The 24330-nt window shown below is 42.0% G+C and overlaps 5 protein-coding genes across 10 annotated transcripts; 3 read left to right on the top strand and 2 right to left on the bottom strand.

Annotated features, from left to right (window-relative positions):
- Nucleotides 1-227: 227 nt before the first annotated feature.
- On the bottom strand, nucleotides 228-3384 carry trpt1 (tRNA phosphotransferase 1). Of its 2 annotated transcripts, none has more exons than XM_047585512.1 (7): nucleotides 3073-3384; nucleotides 2773-2854; nucleotides 2335-2519; nucleotides 1053-1230; nucleotides 914-970; nucleotides 700-810; nucleotides 228-619 (listed from the first exon to the last, which is right to left on the bottom strand). In XM_047585512.1, the coding sequence occupies exons 1-7, from the start codon at nucleotides 3142-3144 to the stop codon at nucleotides 597-599; spliced, it is 708 nt and encodes a 235-aa protein (XP_047441468.1). In that variant the 5' UTR covers nucleotides 3145-3384; the 3' UTR covers nucleotides 228-596. The 2 variants fall into 2 exon arrangements, with proteins under 2 accessions (XP_047441468.1, XP_047441469.1); XM_047585513.1 differs by having other exon boundaries at nucleotides 2335-2504; nucleotides 3073-3372.
- Nucleotides 3385-3444: 60 nt separating this feature from the next.
- On the top strand, nucleotides 3445-6600 carry zbtb3 (zinc finger and BTB domain containing 3). The gene is made up of 3 exons (XM_047585833.1): nucleotides 3445-3824; nucleotides 4287-5116; nucleotides 5820-6600. The coding sequence occupies exons 2-3, from the start codon at nucleotides 4290-4292 to the stop codon at nucleotides 6598-6600; spliced, it is 1608 nt and encodes a 535-aa protein (XP_047441789.1). The 5' UTR covers nucleotides 3445-3824; nucleotides 4287-4289.
- Nucleotides 6601-8638: 2038 nt separating this feature from the next.
- Nucleotides 8639-11351, bottom strand: rnaseh2c (ribonuclease H2, subunit C). The gene is made up of 5 exons (XM_047584364.1): nucleotides 11265-11351; nucleotides 10212-10365; nucleotides 9837-9949; nucleotides 9627-9746; nucleotides 8639-8858 (listed from the first exon to the last, which is right to left on the bottom strand). The coding sequence occupies exons 2-5, from the start codon at nucleotides 10363-10365 to the stop codon at nucleotides 8835-8837; spliced, it is 411 nt and encodes a 136-aa protein (XP_047440320.1). The 5' UTR covers nucleotides 11265-11351; the 3' UTR covers nucleotides 8639-8834.
- A 768-nt stretch (nucleotides 11352-12119) lies between these two features.
- On the top strand, nucleotides 12120-16413 carry LOC125008162 (seipin-like). 5 transcript variants are annotated; one of them, XM_047585268.1, is made up of 10 exons: nucleotides 12120-12283; nucleotides 13023-13278; nucleotides 13373-13451; nucleotides 13554-13697; nucleotides 13815-13850; nucleotides 14581-14715; nucleotides 15270-15367; nucleotides 15457-15586; nucleotides 15678-15756; nucleotides 15860-16413. In XM_047585268.1, the coding sequence occupies exons 2-10, from the start codon at nucleotides 13028-13030 to the stop codon at nucleotides 16003-16005; spliced, it is 1098 nt and encodes a 365-aa protein (XP_047441224.1). In that variant the 5' UTR covers nucleotides 12120-12283; nucleotides 13023-13027; the 3' UTR covers nucleotides 16006-16413. The 5 variants fall into 5 exon arrangements, with proteins under 5 accessions (XP_047441224.1, XP_047441222.1, XP_047441225.1 ...); XM_047585266.1 differs by having other exon boundaries at nucleotides 15842-16413; XM_047585267.1 differs by having other exon boundaries at nucleotides 12176-12283; nucleotides 13011-13278; nucleotides 15842-16413.
- Nucleotides 16414-16711: 298 nt separating this feature from the next.
- On the top strand, nucleotides 16712-23400 carry si:ch73-22a13.3 (inositol-trisphosphate 3-kinase B). The gene is made up of 8 exons (XM_047585372.1): nucleotides 16712-16795; nucleotides 16968-17887; nucleotides 20398-20482; nucleotides 20992-21205; nucleotides 21685-21889; nucleotides 21975-22076; nucleotides 22371-22442; nucleotides 22571-23400. The coding sequence occupies exons 2-8, from the start codon at nucleotides 16985-16987 to the stop codon at nucleotides 22817-22819; spliced, it is 1830 nt and encodes a 609-aa protein (XP_047441328.1). The 5' UTR covers nucleotides 16712-16795; nucleotides 16968-16984; the 3' UTR covers nucleotides 22820-23400.
- The last annotated feature ends 930 nt before the right edge of the window (nucleotides 23401-24330 follow it).

Raw genomic sequence — 24330 nt, 5'->3', positions numbered from 1 at the left:
ATTTTCTCTTGTCTTCACTCCTTATGGTCTTGACATATGGTGTTTATTTCTGTTGCTTGTTACACAGGAAGCGTCTAACCAATTATCTCCCCTAACATACTGTGTGTGAGCGAGAGTGTGTCCATATCTTACAAGAAACTGTTGAAGCAGTCCGTTAAACCACACTGTCTGCATCCCCTGGTTTCCCATGCTGCTTACTCACGTGACTAACCGCGCATACAAGACGGTTTCAAATGATCCTTTATTTAAAGGCCTGGCTGCTAAAGTACGTTGGTAGGCAGTGTGACAGTTTATTTAACATTGAATGCAACACAGAAAACAACACCTCTACACTAATGAGTCAAAAGTGACATTTGTCAGCACAAAGTGGCTGAATTGTCAAAAAAAAAAGAAGAAAGAAACCATGCTTTTTATGTAGTTTGTTTTCAATAATAAAACAAAAATTCTGCGAGCAATTTAAGTCCCATTTGGAACGATTTCTGAATGTCAGAATAAAAAGCGCTTCGCTAGGAGGTTGTTGTTGTCAAACAACTGTTACCAAGATCACACCAGTCACAGGATGCTAACATGTTCAGACGACTCAGTATCCTCTGCTGCTATTGTAGAGGCAGGACGCACTCTGAAAAACAAGACAAAAATGACCTGATTGGACAAGTAAACAAGAAATAACTTTTACGGCTGTATGACAGTCTTTCTTACTTGTAGGTCTCAGTCTCAGGGCTCGGGTGAAGTATTTAGGGAGAAGTTTACCCTCAGCATCACCCGCCGTCAGCAACACACCATTCTCTGACCAGAAGAACTCAATACCATCTTTACAGTCAGATAAACACAAGAAACATGTCTTAAGATATTGATTTCTACACATAAGGTGGATGTAGAAAACTGGACGGCAGCCACCAGCGGGTAATCTTACCAGCAAGGGCTTTGGGGACATCAATAAACACAGCTAGATCACAGTCTTTCCTCATGCCTGACGGGAAAAGAAATAAGACTGTCAGTCAGATTTTGCTAAATGTTCAGCTGACGAGCCCCTTTCCGTCAGACTCTCATACCGCTGATGACGCCATCCTCCTCAGGCAGACCGCATGCCAGATGGATGTGTGTCCTCCTCATGCGGCTCAGGCCCTGCTGCTGGATGGAGCTCCAGTTGCGGAGGTAGGAGCCATGAACAGCCTCAGCTGGGCAGTCGGGAGAACCAGCCATTACGTGCTTCAGCTCCAAATCCATAACCTGATCGCATGAACGCAGACAGGCACAAAGTTCGTCTGATGAGATTAAGGTTTATGGAGGCTTACGAAAGTGAAAAATAGTTTTGTTTTGTTACTTTGTTTCAGTGGTTAGTTATGAACATCTGAACACATCAGTGGAAAATAACACGAGAAATTATTAAATCCAAGGTAGGCGATTCTTTTCATACGTCTAATGTTCAGCTGACATGTCAGTCTTTGCAGCAAATCAGATACCTTTACCTAACACCAATTACACACGAAGTATTATCATTTTAGGCTCACAACAAAAACACAATTATCTCATCTGTTTTATCTGTATCTATTATACACTGTGTGGCCAAAACAAAAAGTCGCCACTAAAAAAAAAAAAGGCCACACACTCTGATTTTTTGTTGGACCGTCTTTAGTTTTTATTCCAGCAGGATAAGAAGATGATGGGAGAGTCTGACAACTGCCTTAAGCCTTCTCCAGCACATCCCAAAGATTCTCAGTGGGGTTCAGGTCTGGATTCTGTGGTGGCCAATCCATGTGTGAAAGTGATGTCTCATGCTCCCTGAACCATTCTTTCACAATTTGAGCCCCATGAATCTTGGCATTGTCATCTTGGAATATGCCCGGGCCCTCAGGAAAGAAAAAATCCTTTGATGGAATAACATGGATGCGTTGGACAGTTCTTAACCCAATTTTAGTAGTTTCCGCTTCAGTCTCCTTAGATGTTTTCTCTGTTTGATGCATACCAATGATTTGACCCTTCTCAAACAGACTAACATCTTTTCCACAACCACGGGATGTGTCTTTCGACATGGTTGTTTAAGAAATGAGAAGCTACTCATTGCATCAGTTGGGGTTAAATAACTTTTTGCTTGCTGAAAGATAATCACCCATGCAGTAATTATCCAGTAGACTCGTCTTATCTGCTTAGTTAAATCCTTTTTTTTTTTGGCCAGGCAGTGTATAACGGATTCAGGTTGGGATTATGACAACACCATCATCTGCATATTCTTGCGGCTTGGTTTGAACTCCTCAAAGAACATCTAGATCACATATACTCTTGTTACAGTTTGCAGGTGTCCACATCTGTAACCACACACGGCTCTGTCTGTACCTGTACTGAATGGCCCTGATTGGCTCGAATCTGCAGCCGCCCGTCCTCTGGGTGGGAACGGAGCTTAAAGCGCTGCTTGTCATTTGTGGCAACGACTCTCTCAACGTCTCCCTGCGAGTACGAGCGAAACTGCGGGTGAGCCAGGAGTTCCTCCACGAACAGGAAGCCGTCTAGGGGGGTGAGAGCTATCAGGGTTAAGGTGATATTTCCGCAATGGATGTTGGATGACATAGAACAAAACAATCTGTTTAAATACAAAGCATAAGTACTAAAATATACTGTACTGAATTACCACATTTTATTGTTATTTTTTATCAGAACCAGATAAAAAGAGGAAACAGCTCCAAAACAGAGATAATCAAAAGAATGGATCTGTTAAAAGAAGGAAACAGGTCAAAAGGATAATTGTTTTACCGGGACGGATTATGAGCAGCTCACCTGTACCCATTTGAAGACCCATCCGACTTGCTCCATGGCGTAGTGTGTAAGACATGGATTTAGACAGACAGACATCTCTGTCCTGTTAGTGGAGAAGGCATCACTTAACACACTCATGTTCAGCTCTAATTATAGCTCTGGCTTAAATATAGGACCTAGACTTCACCCCACCAAATCATCTACAGTGAATGCCTGAAAGCCCCTTCAGTTTCAGTTTTACAGACAGAAATGTAACACTGGACTGATAAATAGATCACTATCTGAATTACTGGAGCTCTTTATAGAGGTGTAACCTCTCACCTCTCCACCACGACTTCCTCTCCCTCCTCCTCTTCTTCTTTTACCTCCTCGCCCTGCTCTGCTAGCGTCCATTAAATGCAAGCAACGCAGACACTCAGGCAGTTGCACACGGTGATACGAACTGTTTTTAATTTCTGAGAAACTCTGTCATTACTTGTGGTCAGTAAACTGTAAACAGACGTGCGGTCTGCTCCCACTTCCTGTCTGTTCCAGTCATCCGCTTGAGGGGGCACTGTGGCGAGGGAACTTGGCACCACAGAGGAAAAGCTGCATAATATTTTTTTGTTTTGTTTTGTTTGTTTGCACTGGAGGTGGAAAACATCAGTCACACAGCTGTTGCCTGAGTGAGTGCAGGTAAGAAAATATATTCTTGAACAGGCTGAGGCAGCACCAGAATGAGTGGCTGCTGCCTCTCTGCAGTTGACAGCCCTTCCCGACAGGAGCACTCACCGTAGCTGCTGGAATTCAACTGGCTAACTTGGCTAAGAAGTGTTAGCATGTTTGTGTTGGGGATACCTGGGGTTCTTTCTGCACAACGTCGCATTTAAGACATCTTGGGAGTTTATTTTTTGACACGTATAATGTCGTTTTCCTCGTTTCTTTTTCACCTGCTTGCCGTATCTTGTTAAAAAATCATCTAGTGGACACAGACGCTGCCATTAGACCGAAGATTTCCGACTGGTCGCCATGGAAACGTGAGAGAGGTTAAAGCATGATAGCGGTCTGAAGGCTCGCAACTGTCCGCGCTGTCCGTGAGTATTTTTATTTTATTATTTAAATAAATGTTAATAACTCATGTTTTACAACTTCTGTTGAAATCTCATTTTATTTTTTTTATTTTTTTTTTTTAGGTTAGCATTAGCATTGAAACTAAAAACGCACCGAGGTATAAACCATATATATATAGAAATAAAGATAATTTAAAAAATACACGATGGACAATTTTAATTGTAGCCCCCAAAGTATTAGTACAAATCGGGCGTTTTCCTGCTGTGTTCCTGTGTGCAAACATTTGGCTTTTATATGCAGTAAACAAACAGGCAATAAGTTTGTTACACACTATGTCGTATTTGTGGTCAAGACAGTTGTAAGCATTTATTTATATACAGTGTCCTATTTGTTATCATTTTTACTATGAAGACATATTGTGAATTATTACAGAATTATTACTCTGTTGTCATACATTGTCTGTTTATATATTTATCCACACTCAGGTGATGGAGTTTCCCCAGCATTCCCAGCAGCTGCTGTCGGCTCTGCGCTCCCAGCGTCAGCGGGGCTTCCTCTGTGACTGCACCGTGCTGGTGGGCTCATCCCGCTTCCTGGCTCACAGGGCCGTCTTGGCCTCCTGCTCACCTTTCTTCCACATGTTCTACTCCGACTCTCCCGGGGGAAACGGCACCGGCAGCTCTGTCACACTTGACAGCGACATCGTCACGTCTGCCGCCTTTGCCTTGCTCTTGGACTTTGTCTACGAAGGCGTGCTGCAGCTGGAGGAGTCTCCTCCAGTGGAGGACATACTGGCGGCTGCAAGCTTTCTCCACATGAACGAGGTGGTGAGAGTATGCAAGAGGCGACTGCAGAGACGGGGGCCTCTGGCCGAGGCAGACAGCACTCGCCCCGAAGAGAGCGGCGGTTTGAAGAAGGCGGCGGAGGCGAGGAGGGAAGGTGGTGGTGACGGCGGGACTGATCTCATGGTGGCCATGGCGGCAGATCACTCAAATTCAGTGACCGTGGCAGCGCCACTGTTATCACTAGCCATAGTGGCAGAAAGGGGTGAGGTGGAGTCAATAAAGTCTGAGCAAAGGACATCGGGTGGGGGGTCATCAGAGCCACGTATTCAAACTCCTCTGAGCCCTGACCTGGCTGACACCACCCAGCCTGGCATCGACATCCCTCCTCTGCCACCGGGAAGAGAGCGGGTCCAGGGCCTCATTACAGCTCGGTCTGCTCCTGCATCCGGAGGTCACATCAGGTTGGGCACTGGGGGTCACGGAGAAGGGTCGGCACTTTGCAGCCCCTGTAGCACCACTGAGACGTACAGGTAAGAGTCTGTTTTTGATTTTGACACATTTCTAACCATAAAACTATTTACTCTGTGCAAAAATTATTTTTTTAGTACTTAGATTTGTGACGATTTTTATTTAAAGCCTATTGGAAGCCTGAAATCTTAAGTCTTAAGATTCATGTCTCATGAAGAATTGAAATTAAATCACTTGTTTGGAGTTCAAAGCAGAGTTTAAGCCAAAAAGATGATGATAAGATCAGAAACTTTGTTAAAGGGATTTGTTTTAGTACAGGCTTCATTGCAATGTAACACTAAGAAAACTGCTGCAGCTTAATAGATGAAATCTTGTCAGTAGGGAAAGAACATTGTATCTGTGGATATTTTCAATGAAACCTAGAAGATACCTCAGAAATGTGTTCCTCCGAATCATATTGATTCATTTGATTGATTCAGTTGAAGTTCTAGGCTTTATTATTTTTTTTTTACTGTACTTACTTTCTGTAATTATAAAATTGTTATTTATTTACACTGTAAATCCCGATACATAAATTAACACCATAAGACCATATTATCATCATGTACACTAATTTTAGATGTCAAGTAGTATTTTATTAAGAATGATTCCTATTTTTTTTTTTTTTTTTCACTTGACTATTAAATGAATTCTGCCCTAAGACATGTACTTTTGGACATTCATATGATTTGTTGTCACTAAAACATTGTTTATATCTTTCTCCAGCCACAGCAGCAACCAGCAGCCTTCTTCCTCGTCTTCCTCGTCCCGGGTCCCAGTGAGTCAGGCCGGTGGTCAGTCAGTGGTTACAGTTCCTCAGTCAGAATCCCACCTCTCCCCCAGTGCACATCCTGAAGATTATCAGCTATCCTGTGATGAACCCTTGGAGACCGACCACAGAGGCACTTTAGGCAGAGGACAACAGATGGTCATGTTAATCCAAACATCAGCTCTAACATCACATTTACAAACAAACCACACGCACTCAACACCCCAACGTGCGCTTCCCCCAATCCAAATTCAGAGTACTGTGTCTCTGCAACACCAAAACTTTAACCCTGAGCTTCACGCCCAGAACGGACCACAGGGGGGCACTGGAGCTTCACCCACTCCTAGAAGTAAGAGATCTCAACCCCTCATGGGGAGAGTGAGGACAGGCAATGACGGAGACGACATGAAGGTCAAAGTGGAGGCCATTGTTATATCTGACGAGGAGCTGGAAGAGGAGACAGAGGAAAGCAGAGAGGAAGAACCAGTGATGGAAGTGGACAATGAGTTTGAGGATGATGTCCAGGAAGACGAGTTGAACAGTCCTCATTTCCTTTCGTCCCAACAACACGGCCTCTTACAAACCTCTCATTCAACGATACCCTCCCTCTTCTCCCTCTCTCCCTCGGTGCTGGCTTCCTCCCAAACGTCCTTTCACAGCCTCCTCACCTCCGTCCACATGCCCTCAGCATCAAGAACCCCTCTTACTTCCGGGATTTCCCAGGACTCCGTCGGATAACTTTGTAGAGGACTCCCGACGTCGGTCTCCGAGGACTTTCCTCGTGAGTAACTTGAGGCGCCGCCTGCGTCTAGCGGAAGACTTTCTGTGTCGTACCACTCGGAGCGCACACATGGGCGCACCTTACCGGAGCGTCCCTATCATGTCCACTGCTGACGAGACCAGCAATGGGCGACTACGCCATCCGCAAGCCACCTACCACCCGCCCGCAACAACGCAGCCAAGCACGCGTCTGAGCACCGCCCGGCACACCGCAAAACCACCACCGCTTTACTAACACAAACAGGCACACGCATCACTTCTACAACGCACACACTTTCTGCCATAAATCTACACCTACACAAACCTACACAAGTTCTAAGGGTCCAACATAAAGTTCTTTTTTTATGATATGTGTCCAGTATTATCTGCAGGTCTTTAAAACATCTCTGAAACCGAATTTTGGAAATAGCAAACCTCAGTGAATGGTCTTGATTTCTGGTGTTTCTAGACATTTTATTTTCTTTTAGTTACTGAATTTGACACTTTCCAAACCGACCCGGCCTCGCTAAGCCTCGCTCTGGGTTCTGTGAATTATCCTGGGATTATTGGGATTGTTACCTGGGCTATGTAAATATATTGGATTGATCTGACTGAGCTCAGTAGTTACATACTTATATTAATACTTTATGCTTACAGACACTTACTTAAAAGGAAGAAGCATTTTAAAATATTTATTACCAAAAGTATTCCGACAGGCTGCAGTTCAAAAACAAAAAAAACCGACACAGTTGTTACACGGTCTTTAAGTTTTCATATGTGCCAACGCCGCAGACACCAAGGACGAGCACAGAAATACGAGAACCCACACACACAGTAAACACCAACGTTGTGGCGATATTCGCCCTCGTCCATCAAACTAAATGTTAATGTCGATCTATAACTGTTGTCTTCTAGAAACCTAAAACTGATCTGATAGCTGTGCTATTGTGCTACTGTTTGAGACATTTTACAGTTTAGGTTTGTAATTTTGAAATATCTCTGTTATTTTTAATACAGGTGGATGGATATAAAGATTATTATAGGAGAGATGACTGAAAATGCGATTGATTCTGGAAATGTGAAAGAATCAAACGACGTCCTATCCACAGTGTTTGATGTTTTAACTTGAAACATTGATAAGGAAAGAGTTTTGTGTTTATATTGTTTTTAAAGTTATAGTTGGTGTAATTTTTATGACTATGTGATTCTGTGCCAGCCAAGTTTTACTGGTTGTTATTGTTGTGGCTTTGTATTGTCTCGTGTTTTATTTCTATAATGAAACCAACAGAGCTGCTCATTTAGAAGCAAATTACTGCAAATTTTGACATTTATAGTCACGTGGTGCCATTTTATAATTTGGAGTTTTTCCATTACTTTTGTAATGGATTTTCTAAGTACAGTATATTTGACCAGGAAGGAACTGAAATTTGCCAAATAGACTTTTCTTTGCCTTGTTCCTTCACATATCTTCATCTCCTCCCTTTATCTGTAATGTTGTAAAAGTCTCGGAAGAAAGTAATTGACTACGCTAAGTTAAAATGAAACAAATGAAACACGACAATCTCTGACCATTAAGATAACTGCATTTTGCTTATCTTGTCTAGACTCAACGGTTACTGCTCAATACATAGTTCTCACTTTAACGTCGTTATAGGTTCAAACTGGTATTTATGTTAAACTCTTCCTCTTCCCTGGTAGATTAGCAGATGGAACAAGGAGAAACGTCCATACCTTCATTCACATGTGACCTTCAACACATGCAGTTTTTTTTTAAGTGTTTGGATTTAAACTTTAAATGTGCCTGAAAGACTGTTTGACACTTTTTTCGTTCTGTACTATTAACAGGCTCTATCCATTTAATGACAAATGTTGTTTAAACGGGTGACAGTCACGTCAGTTATTATTTGGAGGTTGTCATTGAAGACAGTGTGAAAAATCAAAATGTGATCTTGTGAATAAACATTGTCCCGTTGAAACGATCTGTAATTTTTCAGTGTATCACACAGAACACACTTGATCAATGAACTATTTGTATTTATTTCACTACAAAAGAACAGATTATACAAAACGTGCATATTGATATAAACTGTGTTGCTCTGCAACTGTAACACTCACTGAACAGGCAGTGTTTTCACTGCTGTTGTTCAGTGACCACAATACTGTACATTTCACTGAGAACACGCTGAGGAGCCACCTTTTATCAGGGAGCTCTGTCAGTCTTCTACTGGTCCGTGGATCTGTGAAGAGACACATTATCAGTATCCATCAACAAAAAAAAAAATCAAATATTGTCAAGTATTTGTTAAGCTGAACAGAAATGTAACAGACAGTGCAACTACAAATGTGCACCCTTAAACATTTTTAAAATGTAAGTATCTGTAATTCAGCACAGATTAAAACACACAGGCCCAGCTGTAACAGAAAATCACTGGCTAATTCAAAACATTAGCAGACACTTATTTATGAGTACAAATGCTGTTCTTTAACTTTTCAGGTCTTAAGAATAAGAAACTGGGGGGATTCTGTAAGTATTTCATCAAAACTGTTTCAAGCACAGACCAACAAACGTCTGGGAGAGGAGAAGGGATATTGTAGCAGTGTAGAGTTGCCAAACTTGAGTCCTTATTAGTTTTTATTGCAGGAAATTGCAAAATACACAGCTGTTGGAAACTGAGCAAATATTTTAATGACACTGAATGTCAGTCGACTGAACTGGGTTTGAGTAACTGCAAAAGAAGAAAATCACACAGCAAACTACTACTTTTGAGTAAAGGGTGCTTTAAAAAGTTTAACAACAAGGCAATTATATAGCAAAAGAGAATGTTGTTTTTGTGCTTAACTTTAAGAAGTCAATGAGCTGATCTTGTCCAGTCATAAAAACAACTTAAAACACAACTTCAGTAAAAACCTGACTGAAGGTGATTAATTAAGTGTGAGACGAGAAGAGTTTCAGCTCAAGTTTTGGTTTAACCAGCATTTTTAATCAGCTCTGAAGAGACACTCACCGCCTCCGCCAGCTCAGGCCAATCCATCGCCATCACAACCGTATCGTCTGAATTTGGAGCCGTCTCCAAGTTCCAGTAGGTCAGCTTGTCAAACACAGAGGTTACCCTCACTGTCCTGTCCTGCACAGACAGACACACACACACACATGATCCAGCAGTCAGACTGGTGTTCAGCGTACACACTTTTGTGATTACTTCAGTGGTGTGTACCTCTTGGTCAGAGCCAGGTTTGTTGATCTCTTTCAGCACCAGACCAGTGAATCCCTGTGGACAGCTGAGCTCCTGCCCCTTCAACTCACGCCCCCTGAATGACACAGTCTTCCCTGCAATGAAAAACATGCACCAAGGGTTGTTGTTAGAAAGGAGAAATGTCAGATACAACTATTCTAAAACTATTTGGGTGTAGCTGAAGTGGCTTAATCATGTTCATCTTGATGATCGTGGTGGAGCAAACACCTGGTCTAAACTAAACAGGTCATTAGTTTTACTCCACTGAAGCACTGACATAAATTATTTTCATGTTCAGGACCAGTATTCATCAGATAAAGCAACGTGAACATCTTAAACTGTATTCAATGTACCTGCCTTGTTTGCGGTCTTTAATAGTGGCATCGAAGTATTGTGAGACCTGGGCAGGCCCGTTGTGTTCAATCTCGCAGGGCAATAGGTGGACCGGGGCTCGCTGTGCCTGACCCACAGACGACACATGAAGACGAGTTACAGTAGTGTTACAGGACATCCTGCAGACAGAAGACAGGACAAACAGAACAAATTTATTTTAATAAATACAGTACATTTTGTTTGTGAAGGTTCTCAGTCATCCAGGTCATGGTAATTGTTGCTCCCGCTGTTGTGCAACAAATCCCCCACTGGGGACAAATATTAAAAATAGCACAACTCAGGCACAAGGGAAACCTACACAATTTTAGCCAGGTGGTCATAATGTTACACATTATCGGTGTATATCCACAAGGTTCAACTATTATTATGTGGTCCAAATATTTTACTTGTTTAAAGCACTCCCTGGTCTTGCACCAGCCTTCCTGTCTGACAAGCTTAAAAGGCATCTTTTAGTCTTTACTTGGAGAGATCAGCTGTATGTATTAGTATAGACTAGAATGTTTGTCTTTTTTTTTTTATCAGTTTTGTATCAATTTATATTGTTATATTATAATTCGGATTATCACACTCCTTAATAATGTTTATTCGATGAGTAATTTGTGTTTTCTTTTTAAATATTTCATTTCGCATGCACCACTCGCAAATTTCCGTAGGCTCCTGGTCAGTCACCTCTAAAACAGCACGATGAAAAACATTTAACCGTACGTAAAGTGTATTTTTTCACCTTTATTATACTAGAATTATTATAATAGTGTTCGTATGTTTTTGTAATAACACTAACTGCGATAAATGCCACAAAAATATCTATTTTCTCAAATGTATAAGAACCATTATTTACAAAACATTTACTGACATATCGGTATCCTGGGGGCAACTAATGCAGAGTTTCTCTAAAATGAAGACAATGCTTTGTTTGTTAAAGATTATTTGCAAATATAATGTGTTGCATGAAACGTTATACAACGTGTTCCTAAAAAGCTGACGTGCCTATTTCACGGAAAATAACTCCAACATTACCTTCAAGCAGTTTTCCAACCACAACAGTGAGGTGAAATGTAAAACTGGACCTTTTCCGGGTAGCGCCAGACGCAGCCTGTGATTGGTCGAAAGCTTCTTCTTCTACTCTAAAAGACATTTTTGGCGGTTTATTTTTTTCTGCCGGAAGATGTCTCTGTCTCCCCCTCACGGTGAGAGATTGCTTTTTGTCTTCATGCCTCGTGTGTTTTGGAGTCGTACATGACTTGTACATGTTTCATTCAACTTTTTAAGAATCACTTACGATGCATAATTTAAAAGGAAGTTGTACACTAACACAGCAATCCTGGGATAAAAAATCCTTCTGTCAGAGAGAATTTAATGATCGGGGCTTTTCGAGGATTATTATTCTGTTGAGCTGTATTGTGATGTTTTTTTTTTCTTAACATACCTTTATTGATATTAAAAATAAACAGTAGCATTAGCGTTTCCATCCATCTCTTTGGTTGCTAATTCATTTATCCTGATCATTGTTCTGAAGATTTCTCCCACTTTCCTGTAGTTTTGAAGAGAAGTTTTGTGTTTTTAATTTATTTCTATATAAAAAGCAGTATGCAAGTGAATCTTAGAAAATTTTAAAACAAGACTAAACATTTCTGAGGCAGCACAGGACAGAGAAATCAGAAGCAATATGAAGGGTTGGGGAATTTCAGCCCATTTTGCACCAACAAGGATTCACATGTATTAAGAAACAACACATACACAGGAGTATTTGTGTTTGTGATGAGTCACAGTATGCATCAACTAATTAGACTTAATCTCTAATAATGTTACTAATGTATTCTTATGGGTCATAGTGTAGTTACTCTATTTCTGAACTCTGTCACAGTTGGCAGCACCGTCTCTCTTTTTGTGGGACGGATTAAACCTCCTCCAACGGCAGCTTTCGAGGCAACAAGACACTGGTGGGAGTTCTGTTCACATTTCGTCAGGGCTGTGCCAAGAGAGGAACGAGGAGAGAAGTGATTTCCTAATAGTGCGCTGGCTTACAGAAATCAGAGGTAAGTTTTTCAAGCAAGGCAGAGTACTGTTAGAAATGTGTAGCGGCTGGAAACTGAGCAGATGTTTTAATTAGACATTTTTCTTTGAGCTTGGATTTTGTTAAATATGAAAATACTTCCCATACTATAATTTCTTGTCAACTTAGTCCTAATTCTGCATGTCACAGTTCATTCGCGTGTTAAATTTGAAACTTGCTTCCTCTTTGAAAGATTCAATATCAGCCTTTATTGAAGCAAAATGAGAAAATAAACAGCTTAGTTTTACAGATACTGATATACAGATACTGAGGACTAGAAATATATATATATAATTCATTCAATAATGTTATTACACAATAAGAACCATGTCAAAACCAACAAGTTCTCAGTTTTTCCTTTGTTAGACGATACATATAGACTCAGACTGACAGCTGACTTTTGACACGCTTTGAGTCATCTGATATGAAAGGACTGCGCTTGTGACTGTGATTGGACTCGGTCTCTTTGTAGAACCCAGTTGTATGAATGTGAGAGATTGTGTCTTGCCCTCATAAGATCATTGGCCACGCTAAGTTTTTTGGACCCTGAACAATCTTCAGTGTGTCCTTATTTCAGGAAAATGTGGGCCAGATAACTTTGCAGACAGGAGCCAACACATTTCAGTCAGAGCCAAACAAATTCAGTGTGTTGCTTTTAAATAATTCAATACCTTTATCCTTCCACCGTTTTCATTGCTTTCATTGTTCAGTGGACTTTTTAGGCTTCATGGATGAAGACAGCCACCTGCGTTCAGAAGGCGACGTGCCATCATCTGTCCTCATTGGTCAGGTGTTGCTGGGTCTCAAGGATGTTGTCGTCATCATAATGTCACGGGTCCGTGAGAGAGTTATACAAGGCTTCACTGTCTTCTCTTTCGTTTTTCTGCTCCTCTGGCTCGCCGCCTTTTTATACGGGAGTTTTTACTACTCATTCATGCCCAAGGCGACTTTCTCTGCCCCCGTGCACTATTACTACAGGTGTGTATGCCAAATTCTGTCCAGTTGCATGAAAAAATAACTGTCAGCTCTTGTTTCTTCTATGATTCCCTTTTGGCTTTTGATTTCCCTGCAGGACAGACTGTGAATCTTCCACCTCTTTTTCATGCTCGTATCCAGTGGCCAACATCTCTCTGATGAGAAATAAGAAGCACGTATGTAGGCCTATGTTTATTGTACATATATTCATGAACATGTAAACATTCATTCATTCATGCAGTCTCCTTAGTAAAGTACATTTTTTGATTCATGTTCAGGTGCTGACATTCGGTCAGGCCTATCAGATCTCTTTGCAGCTGGAGATGCCTGATTCCCCGACCAATCAGGAGCTGGGGATGTTTATGATCAAAACAACCTGTTTCTCCCAGGATGGAGGGCAAGTTGCCTCCTCTGCTCGCTTTGTAAGCCGCGCTAACGTTTGTTCTGCTCCGTGGCGGCCATGAAAATGCATGCAGTCAAATAATGGTTCATAACTATTGCTGATGCTCAGTGATTCACGGTTGCTGTGTGTTTCTCAGACGAGACAACTGCTGTCCGCCTCCAGCTCTCGCTTTGTGAGTACAGCGCTGACGCATAATAACCCTTTAATCACACAACCTGGTCAGAGCCAGATTAGAGCCGTTTATGCTTGTGCAGAGCTCCGCTGCAGCAGAAGGTGATCTCAGTGCTCAATAATTGGGATGACAAGACAAATATGCAAAAAAGAAAAAAAAAGACTAAAAAAGACATGATAGACAAGATATGAGTAAATCAAAGGTGCAATGGAAAGTGTTAATGAATTTAATTATTTGATCGCTAAAATGCAAAAGCAGTTTTTACTGAGAGGGCAACCATGTGCACCAGCCCTCAGTGCACCAAACCTTTTAAAGTCTGCATACTACATATAGAAGGATATCATTTAAGTTGCTTTTAAGGTTGCGTTTTGTCTTGTTTTTGTAATATTTTGTAATATATTTGCATAGTCACATATGCAGTATATGCTTTAGGCATCAAGATAATAGCCTATTTGAATTTCAGTCAAATCCATTGATACAAAGAACAGCATCAAAACAGTCTTGGTCAGGTCTCTGAAAAATACACCTCATAAAAAAACGTCCACTGAGATCAGCTTTTGTTGGTGTCGTTTAAAAGTGTGCAACCAACCCACTCAGACTTCTAATAAAGGTACTGTAAGAGTTCACTATCAATCATCTTTCCCCAAATATTCATCTGAGGACACAGGACAAAACAGATGAAATTATCTCCAACTGTGTAAATGAGACTGTGTTGTTGCGTTGTGTTCAGAGCATGCTGCGATACCGTTCAGACCTGCTGAGGACCCTGAGGACGCTGCTGTTCCTCCCGGCCTTTCTCAGCGGTGCTGCCGAGCAGCAACAGTTGCTGGATGTGGAGCTCTTCTCAGACTACACAGATGACCCCGTGAGTCAGGGGTGGATCCCAAGAGGGCAGGGAGATACACACTGATCGGCCACAACATTATGACCAACCACTGACAGGACAAGTGAATAACATTGATCATTTTGTGATAATTCAGGGTTCTGAAAACGTTTGGACCTGGCTAGGTGGCTCGGTGGATGTTACTTTGACATGTACCACCTAGACTAGACCAGAGCAATGACTCTCCTTTATTATGGCAGCAGCCGCCCCCAGCAGGAAAAGCAAAAAGCACAAGGAGTTGGCCTGGCCTCCAAATTCACTAGATCCCAAACTGATTGAATATCTGTGAGATGATCCACAGAGGCCCCTCCCCTCAACCCAAAGGATGCCACTAACAACAACCAAAACACCACAGGACACAACCAGAAGAGCCACAAGGGAGACCTACACACATATTAGGAAGGTGGTCATAATGTTATACCTGATCAGTGTGGTTAGTCCAAGTTAATAAAAGGTGGAAACACATTTAAAAAGAATAAAAATATTAAGTGGATGTTTTACTGGAGCCTACATAACAGGTTTCTCTCCATGTTCAGTACTCCCCCTCGGCCACGGCTGTGATTGAGATTATGTCCAACAGGGTACAGATCTACTCATCTCAGCTTTACGTTCACGCTCATTTCACAGGAATAAGGTGACAATCAGCAGCAATTCCTCATCCCACCTACATACCTACTACTGTAGGAGAAATTTGCTCATTTTTCCTCTCTGTCCCCTCTTCAGATACTTGCTGTTCTACTTCCCCGTCTTGTCAGCAGTGGTGGGAGTGTCCAGTAACTTCATCTTCCTCAGCGTCCTCTTCGTCCTCAGCTACATGAGGCTGCTGTTGAGGAAGACTATGGAACCGGAGCAGGTGAAAGAGAGCAGCCTCATGAGTACCTTAGCCATTAGCCATCGCCCTCCAGGTGATGTAGCACAGACTGATCTATCTTTGTTGCTCTCAGCTCAGAAGAACAGGAAGACTGCAAGAAATGAGGGAGAACTTGACAAACCAGCAAGAGGATGAGAAAGATTTTGCAGCAGGTACAGAGACTTTTATGATATGTTATTTAAGGTATTTGCTTCAGTCGCTGTTACTGACAATGTGCTGTGGTGTGTTTGACCTCAGAAACAAATTCTTTAACAGGTATCACAGAGCAGCCGGATCCCCTCCATACAAACTCCACATATCTGAGCCAGACGGAGCCACGCTTGCAATTTGGCAGCAGCACAGAGCCGCAGAACATAAATACACTTAGTCAGGATGAAATAGATGAAGCAGAGGCAGACTGAGGGAATTAATAAAAAAGAGAGAGAAAGTGCTGGGAGTGGTCCTCATAGTAAGGATAAAGATTTAAGCCTGACTGATATATGGCTGGTGTATTGTATCCTGTCTCATGTGTTGTCTTTGACTTTATGACCCTTTGAACCCACATTATTTTCCATTTTTATTCTCACTGAATAAAGTGTTGTGTTGAATCTATAATTAATATGATAATTCATATGATATAGAGTAGCTACTATAAGTAGAAGAATTCTGTAAAAGCAACAAATAAACTAAAGTGTTATGATAAAGAACAGCAGGTTGAAATGACTTTTCTTGAGAAAAAAAAGATCAGAGCTTCACATTTTACATCATATAATATGGATATTTATGTTATTTATGCACTTTGATCCTCAATAAACATCATAATGCTAATAGTGTTCTTGGTTTCTTTCAGCTATGGATTTTTGGTGCTATTTCTTTTGCAAGTTAAAATGTTTTCTCACTTTTACTACAAAAGCGTCTTAAAGTGTTTCGGCGTGGATTCGATTTAACAGGTGCAATAAAGCATTGTAAAGTGCATTTATTATTGGAGGGAGGACACTGTAGTCGTTTGACGCCATCATTCCTGGATGTCCTCTTTGCCTGTGGCACTGTTGGCCGCCTTCCAGCAGCCAGCCCTGGACGAAGCTTTGGAAACTCAATAACGTCACTGCATGCAAAAATTTGGCTTCCGCAGAGAGAATGAGAGTATGAGGTAGCATTGACAGGGAAAGACTTCGTATCCCTGAAAACTAAGAGGAGGAGGACAAAGGTAAGGTAAGTTAGAGACATTTGATGATTTGTCGTCGTGAATTTTTTTGTTTTCGTGGCATTTTAAGACTGCTCAGTAATGTTGTTGATGAGGAGAGTGACATTTAGACTTGTAAATGCATTTCCTCAAACGTATTCAAAACCGAGCGTCTCTTTTGTAAACATTTCCCTGTTGTAGAGGCACATGTTAGGCTCATGGAGCAGACTCGCCATCTCATCTCCGCAGTGGACACAGAGATGGACACCATAGATGGAAACCACATAGATGGGATGCAGATGGAGATAGAGATCAAGCAAAGTGGGGAGAATGACTCTTGTAGCAGATCAGATGAGATGCACGAGCAACTGTCTATCAGCGAAGGGCCGTCCAGGAGCTGCCACGGGGACATTGCGAGATCCAGACCCAAACTGCAGTCGACAAAAAGCTTCCCCCCTTACAATCAGTGCATAGGTGGGCTAGGAGAGGACTCCGAGTGGGACAGCGAGCTCAGTTCAGAGCCGGCCAACGCTTGCCAGATGAATACAAGTGAAGTCAAGCCTGAAGAGATTCCAGGTGACGAAAAAAAAGGAGACAAGGGGCTGACTGCGAGATGTTCGAGGGAAGCAATGAAAGCCAAATGGAGGATGAGGAGGAAGGAGAGGTCAGGGGGGAGCTATGATGCCAACACAGACGGCTGGGAGAGAGGAAGATGGAGTGGGAAAAGAAGAGTGGAGAAGACTGAAAAAGAAAGGAAGCACGACGATGAGGATAGAGAAGGGGAGCCGAACAGTCAGTGGAAACACTGGAGAGGAAGAAAGTCCAGTTCTGAGAAAGGGAGGAAAGAAGACGAGGAAGAAGAGAGGAAGTTATCGCCGATTACAGCTGTAGAGACAGAGGACAAGGACATCGTGGAGATGATGCTTGAGAGCAACGATGAAGACGTTGACGAACTGCCTGAGACGACACTCCAGTGGTCCTCCTCACATCCAATCCTCTCCAAGCTTTTGCACTCATCCTCCACCTCCTCCTGTTCCTCCATGAACCTGTCTTCAGCTGAGAGTGACGAGGTCTTCAGCGAAGGAGAGGATGCCGCGTCGAAGAGGAAGACGTTCAGAAAGGTGAGGCACGCACACGGGACAGACAGGTGCACTTTAAACTATATATTCTCACCCCTGTGTGTCTGGCTGCTCTGGTTTTCCATGGAAGAGAGGTAAAACCATATTTTTCAACTGTTCTTTGCACCTGTGGTCCTGGTGATTTGCATGGGCTTGAAAGAGGACTTTGACGAGGTTAGATTTGAATGCCGTTTGCATGCCTGCCTGCTGCTTCTGTTGATATGAGAGCAGAGGGGAGCTTACAGCGGTGAGGGGACTAGGGAGTACATGTTCGTTTTGTAGCTAATGTTTCTTTGCATTCTTAGAAACCGGGTAGGAGGCAGGTGTATTAATAGGAATAAAGAGGTTTTCACACAAAACATTGACAACATAACATCTGTGAACGAAACGGTGGCACATATGTAAATCTTACATGAGGCACACATATTCTTGAATAGGCAGGCGGTGTATTTGCTGAGCATGCTCAGTTCAACTCTTGTTTTTAGATTTTTCATCTGGCGGCAACTGCTTTGTGTATATACAAAGTAGATCATAACTATTGAGGTATGATGTTTGGAGAAAACAACTCTGCAGACCTCACTTTTTGGTGTGCACAGAAGGCATGGGGGTGTGTGTCGGGGGTGTCGGTGCTACCTTTAATGTACATTTTCAGACGATGGTGAGGCAGCACCACAAAAACTGATCAGGTGACTCAAAGAGAGAAGTCCAAGCCACAATACGACACTGAATTAAAGATGAATGCTCCCTTTAGCCAGTTTTTCCACAGGAGACGGTAGAAATAATAGTATGGTTAACATGAATTGCTGCATTGTGTTGTTAATGTTACTGTAATTTGTATCTTCTCTATTGTAGCATATTAGGGAGGGCATTAGAATATATATATTTTTTAACTAGACAAATCAAACAAGACTCAGCAAATGTGGGTTTGTGCTGTTACTTATATTTCTTTTAGAAATTAGGTAAGAGTAGGAGGTGTGATAAGCTTGCATGTTTAATTCTGCAAAATGATTCAGCACAGTTGCTGGGCTCAGCATAACAAGGTCCTGGTTAAATCCTGCATGAAGGCTTTTGGACTTGCATGCATGAAGACAGTCAGGTTTGAATCACCTGACTAGCCTGCAGCTAATCATGTTTGTCTACACTCACCAAACACTTGATTAGGTACACCTGTTCAATTGCTTGTTAACACAAATAGCTAATCAGCCAATCACATTGCTGCAGTTCAATGCATTTATTCATGTAGAGGAGATTAAGACAACTTGCTGAAGTTCAAACAGAGCATCATAACAAAGTGATTTTGAACGTGGTATGGTTGTTGGTGCCAGACGGGCTGGTCTGAGTATTTCAGAAACTGCTGATCTACTGATCTTTTCATGCACAACCCTCTCTAGGGTTTACAGAGAATGGTCCGAAAAAGAGAAAATATCCAATGAGCAGCAGTTGTGTGGACGAAAATACCTCGTTGATGTGAGAGGTCAGACGAGAATGGGCAGACTGGTTGGAGATAATAGAAACAACAGTAACTCAAATAACCACTGGTTACAACCAAGGAATGCAGAATACCATCTCTGAAAGCACAACATGTTGAACCTTGAAGAAGATGGGCTACAACAGCAGAAGACCACACCGGGGGTCAATCCTGTCAGCTAAGAACAGGAAGTTGAGACTACAGTTCACAGAGGCTCAACAAAACTGGACAATAGAAGATTGGAAAAACATTGCCTGGTCTGATGAGTCTCGATTTTAGGGTCAGAATTTGACATAAACAACATGAAATCATGGATCCATCCTGCCTTGTATCAGCGGTTCAGGTGGGGGTGGTGGTGTTATGGTGTGGGGGATATTTTCTGAGCACGCTTTGGGCCCCTTAGTACAAACTGAGCATGGTGTAAATGCTACAGCCTACACGAGTATTGTTGCTGACCATGTCCATCCCTTTATGACCACAGTGTATAATGCACCATGTCACAAACATTTCAAACTGGTTTCTTGAACATGACAATGAGTTCACTGTACTCCAATGGCCTCCACAGTCACCAGATCTCACTCCAATAGACCATCACCTTTGGGATGTGGTGGAACAGGAGATTCTCATCATAGATGTGCAGCCGACAAATCTGCAGCAACTGTGTTGATGCTATCATGTCAATATGGACCAAAACCTCTGAGGAATGTTTCCAACACCTTGTTGAAAGTGTGCCACGAAGAATTAAGGCAGCTCTTAAGGCAAAAGGAGGTCCAACCTTTTACTAGCAAGGTGTACCTAATAAAGTGGCCGGTGAGTGTATATGCTTCACAGCTTGTCAAAGATGGAACTTACAAGCTCCAAATCCTGAGCTCAATAAGCCATAGAGAAAATGGATGATGGCTCATTATGAAATTATTGGTATACTTTATCATCCTACAGTGGACAGGCATGTCATGAAATCCTAATTTCATATCCGTTGTGTTCTTTGTCAGTGTTCTCTTTCCATAAAGACAGCAACATAATCTGATCTTCTTCTATACCTCAGTGTCGCTCCTGGAAAACCTACTTGACCATGATGAACTGGTCTCTGGGGCGGCAGAGCTCCTGGGTCCAGCTGGCTGGACATCAAGGCACGTGTGTTACCGTTCATCCAAAATAGACACAGACAAGCATTCAGAAATGTAAAAGATGCAGATGTCAGTCTATTTTTTACTCTACTGTTCACCGTGCAAGTGAATGTGAATGTTACAGCTGCTGTTGTTAAATCACTTTATCAACAGAACGTCAGCTGTTCAGAAGATAACAAAGGTCTGACTGTGAAGTCAAAACTGAGACGATTACTGACTGTTACATACAATTTGAGTTCACACAACTTGTGTTAGAACAGTCGAGATCAGTAAGTACAGGATTGTCATCAAACACTGGACTAGAATGTGTAGAACAACTCAAAACAGGAAAATCATACAACTGAGTTTTGCTCAATCTGAACACCTAAAAAAAGAAACATTGAACAGTTTAGTTTGGTAAATGGAAGTGTAGTGCCCCTGAAACCAGATGCTACCCTCATTCTGCTTTCTTGCTCCACTGAAAAGCATAATAACTTGATCCTTTGTCCCTCCCTGGTGGTTGGTGTCACCAGGTAACTTCCAGGTGAGTAAAGGAGGGGAGGTGCTGAAACGGTTCAGCGAAGTGGAGGCTAAGTGCCTGGACTGTCTGATGAGGGACCCTCTGAGGCCCTTTGTGCCGCAGTACCACGGCCTGGTTACCAGAGGGGAGCACTGCTACATCCGCCTGGAGGATCTGTTGTGCGGCCTGAGGAGGCCTGTTATCATGGACTGTAAGATGGGCGTCAGGTAGGCTTTCCTCAAGTGACCAACTTTTACTTTTGACAAGGTGAATTGTGGGGTCTGAAAAATTCAAGACTTCTGACTCCACTCAAGAGATGATATGCTGGGAAATTGGGGGATTGTTTTTATTCCTGGCTATTTTAGTGTAGCTTGATTTTGCTAATAGTCGTTTCATTTCTTTTTCATAAACATAAGTGAGGTTGCTTGTTCTTCACTGGAAGATTTTCTACCTTCCCAACTGAGAATGGAAATTAGGAACTAGTGTCTATAACCAAACATGTACCTCCCAAACAAGTGACAGAGCAATTTAACATCAAGTAAACTAGCAAGGATTACACTTGTTCTCAAATTTCAGTCATAATGCTAAATCATGTATTTCATATTGTTATATGTCATTTAAAAAAAAAAAATAAATAAACTGGGTATGGAACATGTTATATTATTTCTACGTATTCCTGATGTACAGTTTGTGGTTTCCCCGTCAGGACGTACCAGGAGGAGGAACTGATAAAAGCTCGTACCAAACCAACCCTCCGTAACGACATGTACCAGAAGATTATGAAAATGGACCCATCAGCTCCTTCAGCAGAGGAACACGCGCAGAAAGGGGTGTCCAAGTGGCGCTACCTTCAGTGGAGGGACACCACCAGCTCTACGTCCACGCTGGGGTTCAGGATAGAAGGCATCATGGTAGGAGCGGCGGCCTCTTACGTCGCTGCACAACTTATGTACGACTCCCTAAAATGTCCGTTGTGTTTGTGTCCCTGTGAGTCAGATGGAGGATGGCAGCGTTGAACGGGACTTCAGGAAGATTCTGACATTAGCTCAGGTCACAGAGGCGATGCTTTACTTCACCAGGAAGCAGCTTCACACTCTGGTCAGCTTTGTCTATAGAATAATAATTTACACTTCCTTGGAGAACATCTCCAAATTTATATCATGCAAATAGAAAAATAACTTCTGAAAACTCACTGGGAACGTTTGATTTGCTGGTCACATTCAGCATTTACAACATAATTACATAAATTGTACCATAATGTGTGTATCTAAAGACACACAACTAGATCTGAAAAGTTAAAAAGAAATGTCAGAAAGTAATTCTGTCGGTTTTCCTCCTTCACATCTTATTTGCTGCTGCTAAACCACAACTCTACCCTCTGTGTGTCCTCAGAAAGCGTATCACTCCAGACTTCTGGCCCTGAGTGACGCACTGAAGAATTCCCCATTTTTCAGAACCCATGAGGTTAGTTTATACGTAGAGATCAATCTGACGGAGAAACAACACAGATTCATAATAGACGCTGCAGATCCAGTTCATATCCTTTATTCTCACAATGAATTTACACACATTTATGTTTCCGACCTGCTCAGGTGATTGGCAGCTCCCTTCTCTTCGTCCACGACCACAGCAAGGCCAGTGTGTGGATGATCGACTTTGGAAAGACGACCCCCATGCCCGAGTCGAAGGAGCTCTGTCACAACGTCCCATGGGCTGAGGGCAGCAGGGAGGACGGCTACCTCATCGGCCTGACCTCCCTCATCTCTTCTCTGAGCCAGGCCATCACTGTGGCCTCCTGGCAGCAGGGGGACAGCTGCGAGGAGGAAAAGAGCGGTACATAACGCACTCGGGGTCGATGTGGACAGACATGGCTGCTGTTACATTTAAAACTGTCGGGACAACAGGGAAGGATTTGTTTATGGGGGACGCTGTCTTCAGAGGAGGAGGAGGACGAGGAGCTTCAATTTCGCTGAAATCCATAGAAATGCTAAGTGATCGTCTCACAGTTGTACATCTGGCATGTACACACAGTGGAGACCGGGTTTTTGTTACATTCTTTATCTACTGATACTAAAGACTTTTTTCATTTGGCTGGTCGGGAACACGCAAAGCGCTAATGTGTTTACACCAGCAAAGTTCTCTCATTGTGACCAATGCACAAAAACACGCACATTTGGTTGAACTGGCTCATGTTCGAACATGAGGCTCAGTATGTGTTCACAAGTCAGTATGTGTTAACAAGTCTCATAACAGTTAGAAAAAGAGACTTTAAAATATGCGCGAAGAAGACATTGACAGAAATAGATGCAATGTTTTTATCAAGCATTTGAATTATTTACACATGATGCAGCTAAAATGTTGTTTTTTTTCCTATTCACACATAAGATGGCCAAGGTAAACTGAAATAAACGATGAATACTTGTGTCTGCTGAATTTTTACAAGTCACCTGAGTATGATAATGAGTCTAAACACAAGATTTATGATTTATACATTAACTTAACAAATGTGACTGGCTGGTGTAGCCATGAAACATTATATAGTTTCAAAAAAACAAACAAACTTAAAGCTACTTACGAAAAAGAAACTAAATGTTGGCCAGTAAATGCATGTACTTTTTCTCACAGAACATAAAATGTATTTCATTGATGAACTCATCCAGGGGACACGCTATGTCGACTAAGTTCATTATTAATCCATTTAACAAAATATGCACTCATTTTTGGGTTGCTTCTGTTTTATCACTTGTCTTTTTCATTTTAAGATAGCTTAAATGTTAAGTTCACTATTTTGAATGATACCACTGGACTCTGGATAACCAAGACTCATTTGAAAGTACAGCAAGATAAAATAACGGAGTAAAGTTCGACAGTCCTGGAATAAATACCACCTGTGTGACAGTTACATAGTTCCATTTTGGCCTAAAATAAATAAAATGAAAGGATAATTGCAAGCAGCATGTTACTGATGTAGTTTGGAACTGGTGAAACTGCTGTTAATTATTATTTAGATCCCCTGATTCCCAATCTAAGAAGATCCGGGTTCGAGTCCGATTCGGGCCTTTCTGGTTGGAGTTTGAAGTGTCAGACCTCTCCAAAGGGACACGAGATACCTACCTGTGGGTTCATGCGATGATTAATAAGAGAGGAAAGAGTAAAAACAAGATTTCTACACAAGTTTGTACTTACTAAAGGGCTCTTTAAAGAGCCTCAGCTACACTGACCAGGCATAACATTAAAACCAACTCTCTGATGTTGTGTAGTTCTCGTTTGTGAATCCAAAACAGTTGTGACTCATCAGAGAGTGGACGTGATCCTTCTGAGGGTGTCCTGTAATGTCTGATAACAGGATGTT

Source organism: Mugil cephalus, chromosome 5, assembly GCF_022458985.1.
Source record: "Mugil cephalus isolate CIBA_MC_2020 chromosome 5, CIBA_Mcephalus_1.1, whole genome shotgun sequence".
NCBI lineage: Eukaryota > Metazoa > Chordata > Actinopteri > Mugiliformes > Mugilidae > Mugil > Mugil cephalus.
This window is presented reverse-complemented; position numbering and strand designations above follow the sequence as displayed.

What these genes read in the sequence shown, in the direction of transcription:
- trpt1 (XM_047585512.1), bottom strand. Translation starts at nt 3,144, where the DNA reads ATGGACGCTAGCAGAGCAGGGCGAGGAGGTAAAAGAAGAAGAGGAGGA. An exon ending in ATCAGGGCCATTCAGTACAG is followed by an intron (nt 1,231 to 2,334) that starts GTACAGACAGAG and finishes TCATGCGATCAG; the next exon opens with GTTATGGATTTGGAGCTGAA. An exon ending in CCTGAGACTGAGACCTACAA is followed by an intron (nt 620 to 699) that starts GTAAGAAAGACT and finishes CTTGTTTTTCAG; the next exon opens with AGTGCGTCCTGCCTCTACAA.
- zbtb3 (XM_047585833.1), top strand. Translation starts at nt 4,290, where the DNA reads ATGGAGTTTCCCCAGCATTCCCAGCAGCTGCTGTCGGCTCTGCGCTCC. An exon ending in AGCACCACTGAGACGTACAG is followed by an intron (nt 5,117 to 5,819) that starts GTAAGAGTCTGT and finishes ATCTTTCTCCAG; the next exon opens with CCACAGCAGCAACCAGCAGC.
- rnaseh2c (XM_047584364.1), bottom strand. Translation starts at nt 10,365, where the DNA reads ATGTCCTGTAACACTACTGTAACTCGTCTTCATGTGTCGTCTGTGGGT. An exon ending in AACCTGGCTCTGACCAAGAG is followed by an intron (nt 9,747 to 9,836) that starts GTACACACCACT and finishes CTGTCTGTGCAG; the next exon opens with GACAGGACAGTGAGGGTAAC. An exon ending in GGCCTGAGCTGGCGGAGGCG is followed by an intron (nt 8,859 to 9,626) that starts GTGAGTGTCTCT and finishes GTCTCTTCACAG; the next exon opens with ATCCACGGACCAGTAGAAGA.
- LOC125008162 (XM_047585266.1), top strand. Translation starts at nt 13,028, where the DNA reads ATGGATGAAGACAGCCACCTGCGTTCAGAAGGCGACGTGCCATCATCT. An exon ending in CCCGTGCACTATTACTACAG is followed by an intron (nt 13,279 to 13,372) that starts GTGTGTATGCCA and finishes ATTTCCCTGCAG; the next exon opens with GACAGACTGTGAATCTTCCA. An exon ending in TTGCCTCCTCTGCTCGCTTT is followed by an intron (nt 13,698 to 13,814) that starts GTAAGCCGCGCT and finishes TGTGTTTCTCAG; the next exon opens with ACGAGACAACTGCTGTCCGC.
- si:ch73-22a13.3 (XM_047585372.1), top strand. Translation starts at nt 16,985, where the DNA reads ATGGAGCAGACTCGCCATCTCATCTCCGCAGTGGACACAGAGATGGAC. An exon ending in TCAGGATAGAAGGCATCATG is followed by an intron (nt 21,890 to 21,974) that starts GTAGGAGCGGCG and finishes CCTGTGAGTCAG; the next exon opens with ATGGAGGATGGCAGCGTTGA. An exon ending in GGAAGCAGCTTCACACTCTG is followed by an intron (nt 22,077 to 22,370) that starts GTCAGCTTTGTC and finishes GTGTGTCCTCAG; the next exon opens with AAAGCGTATCACTCCAGACT.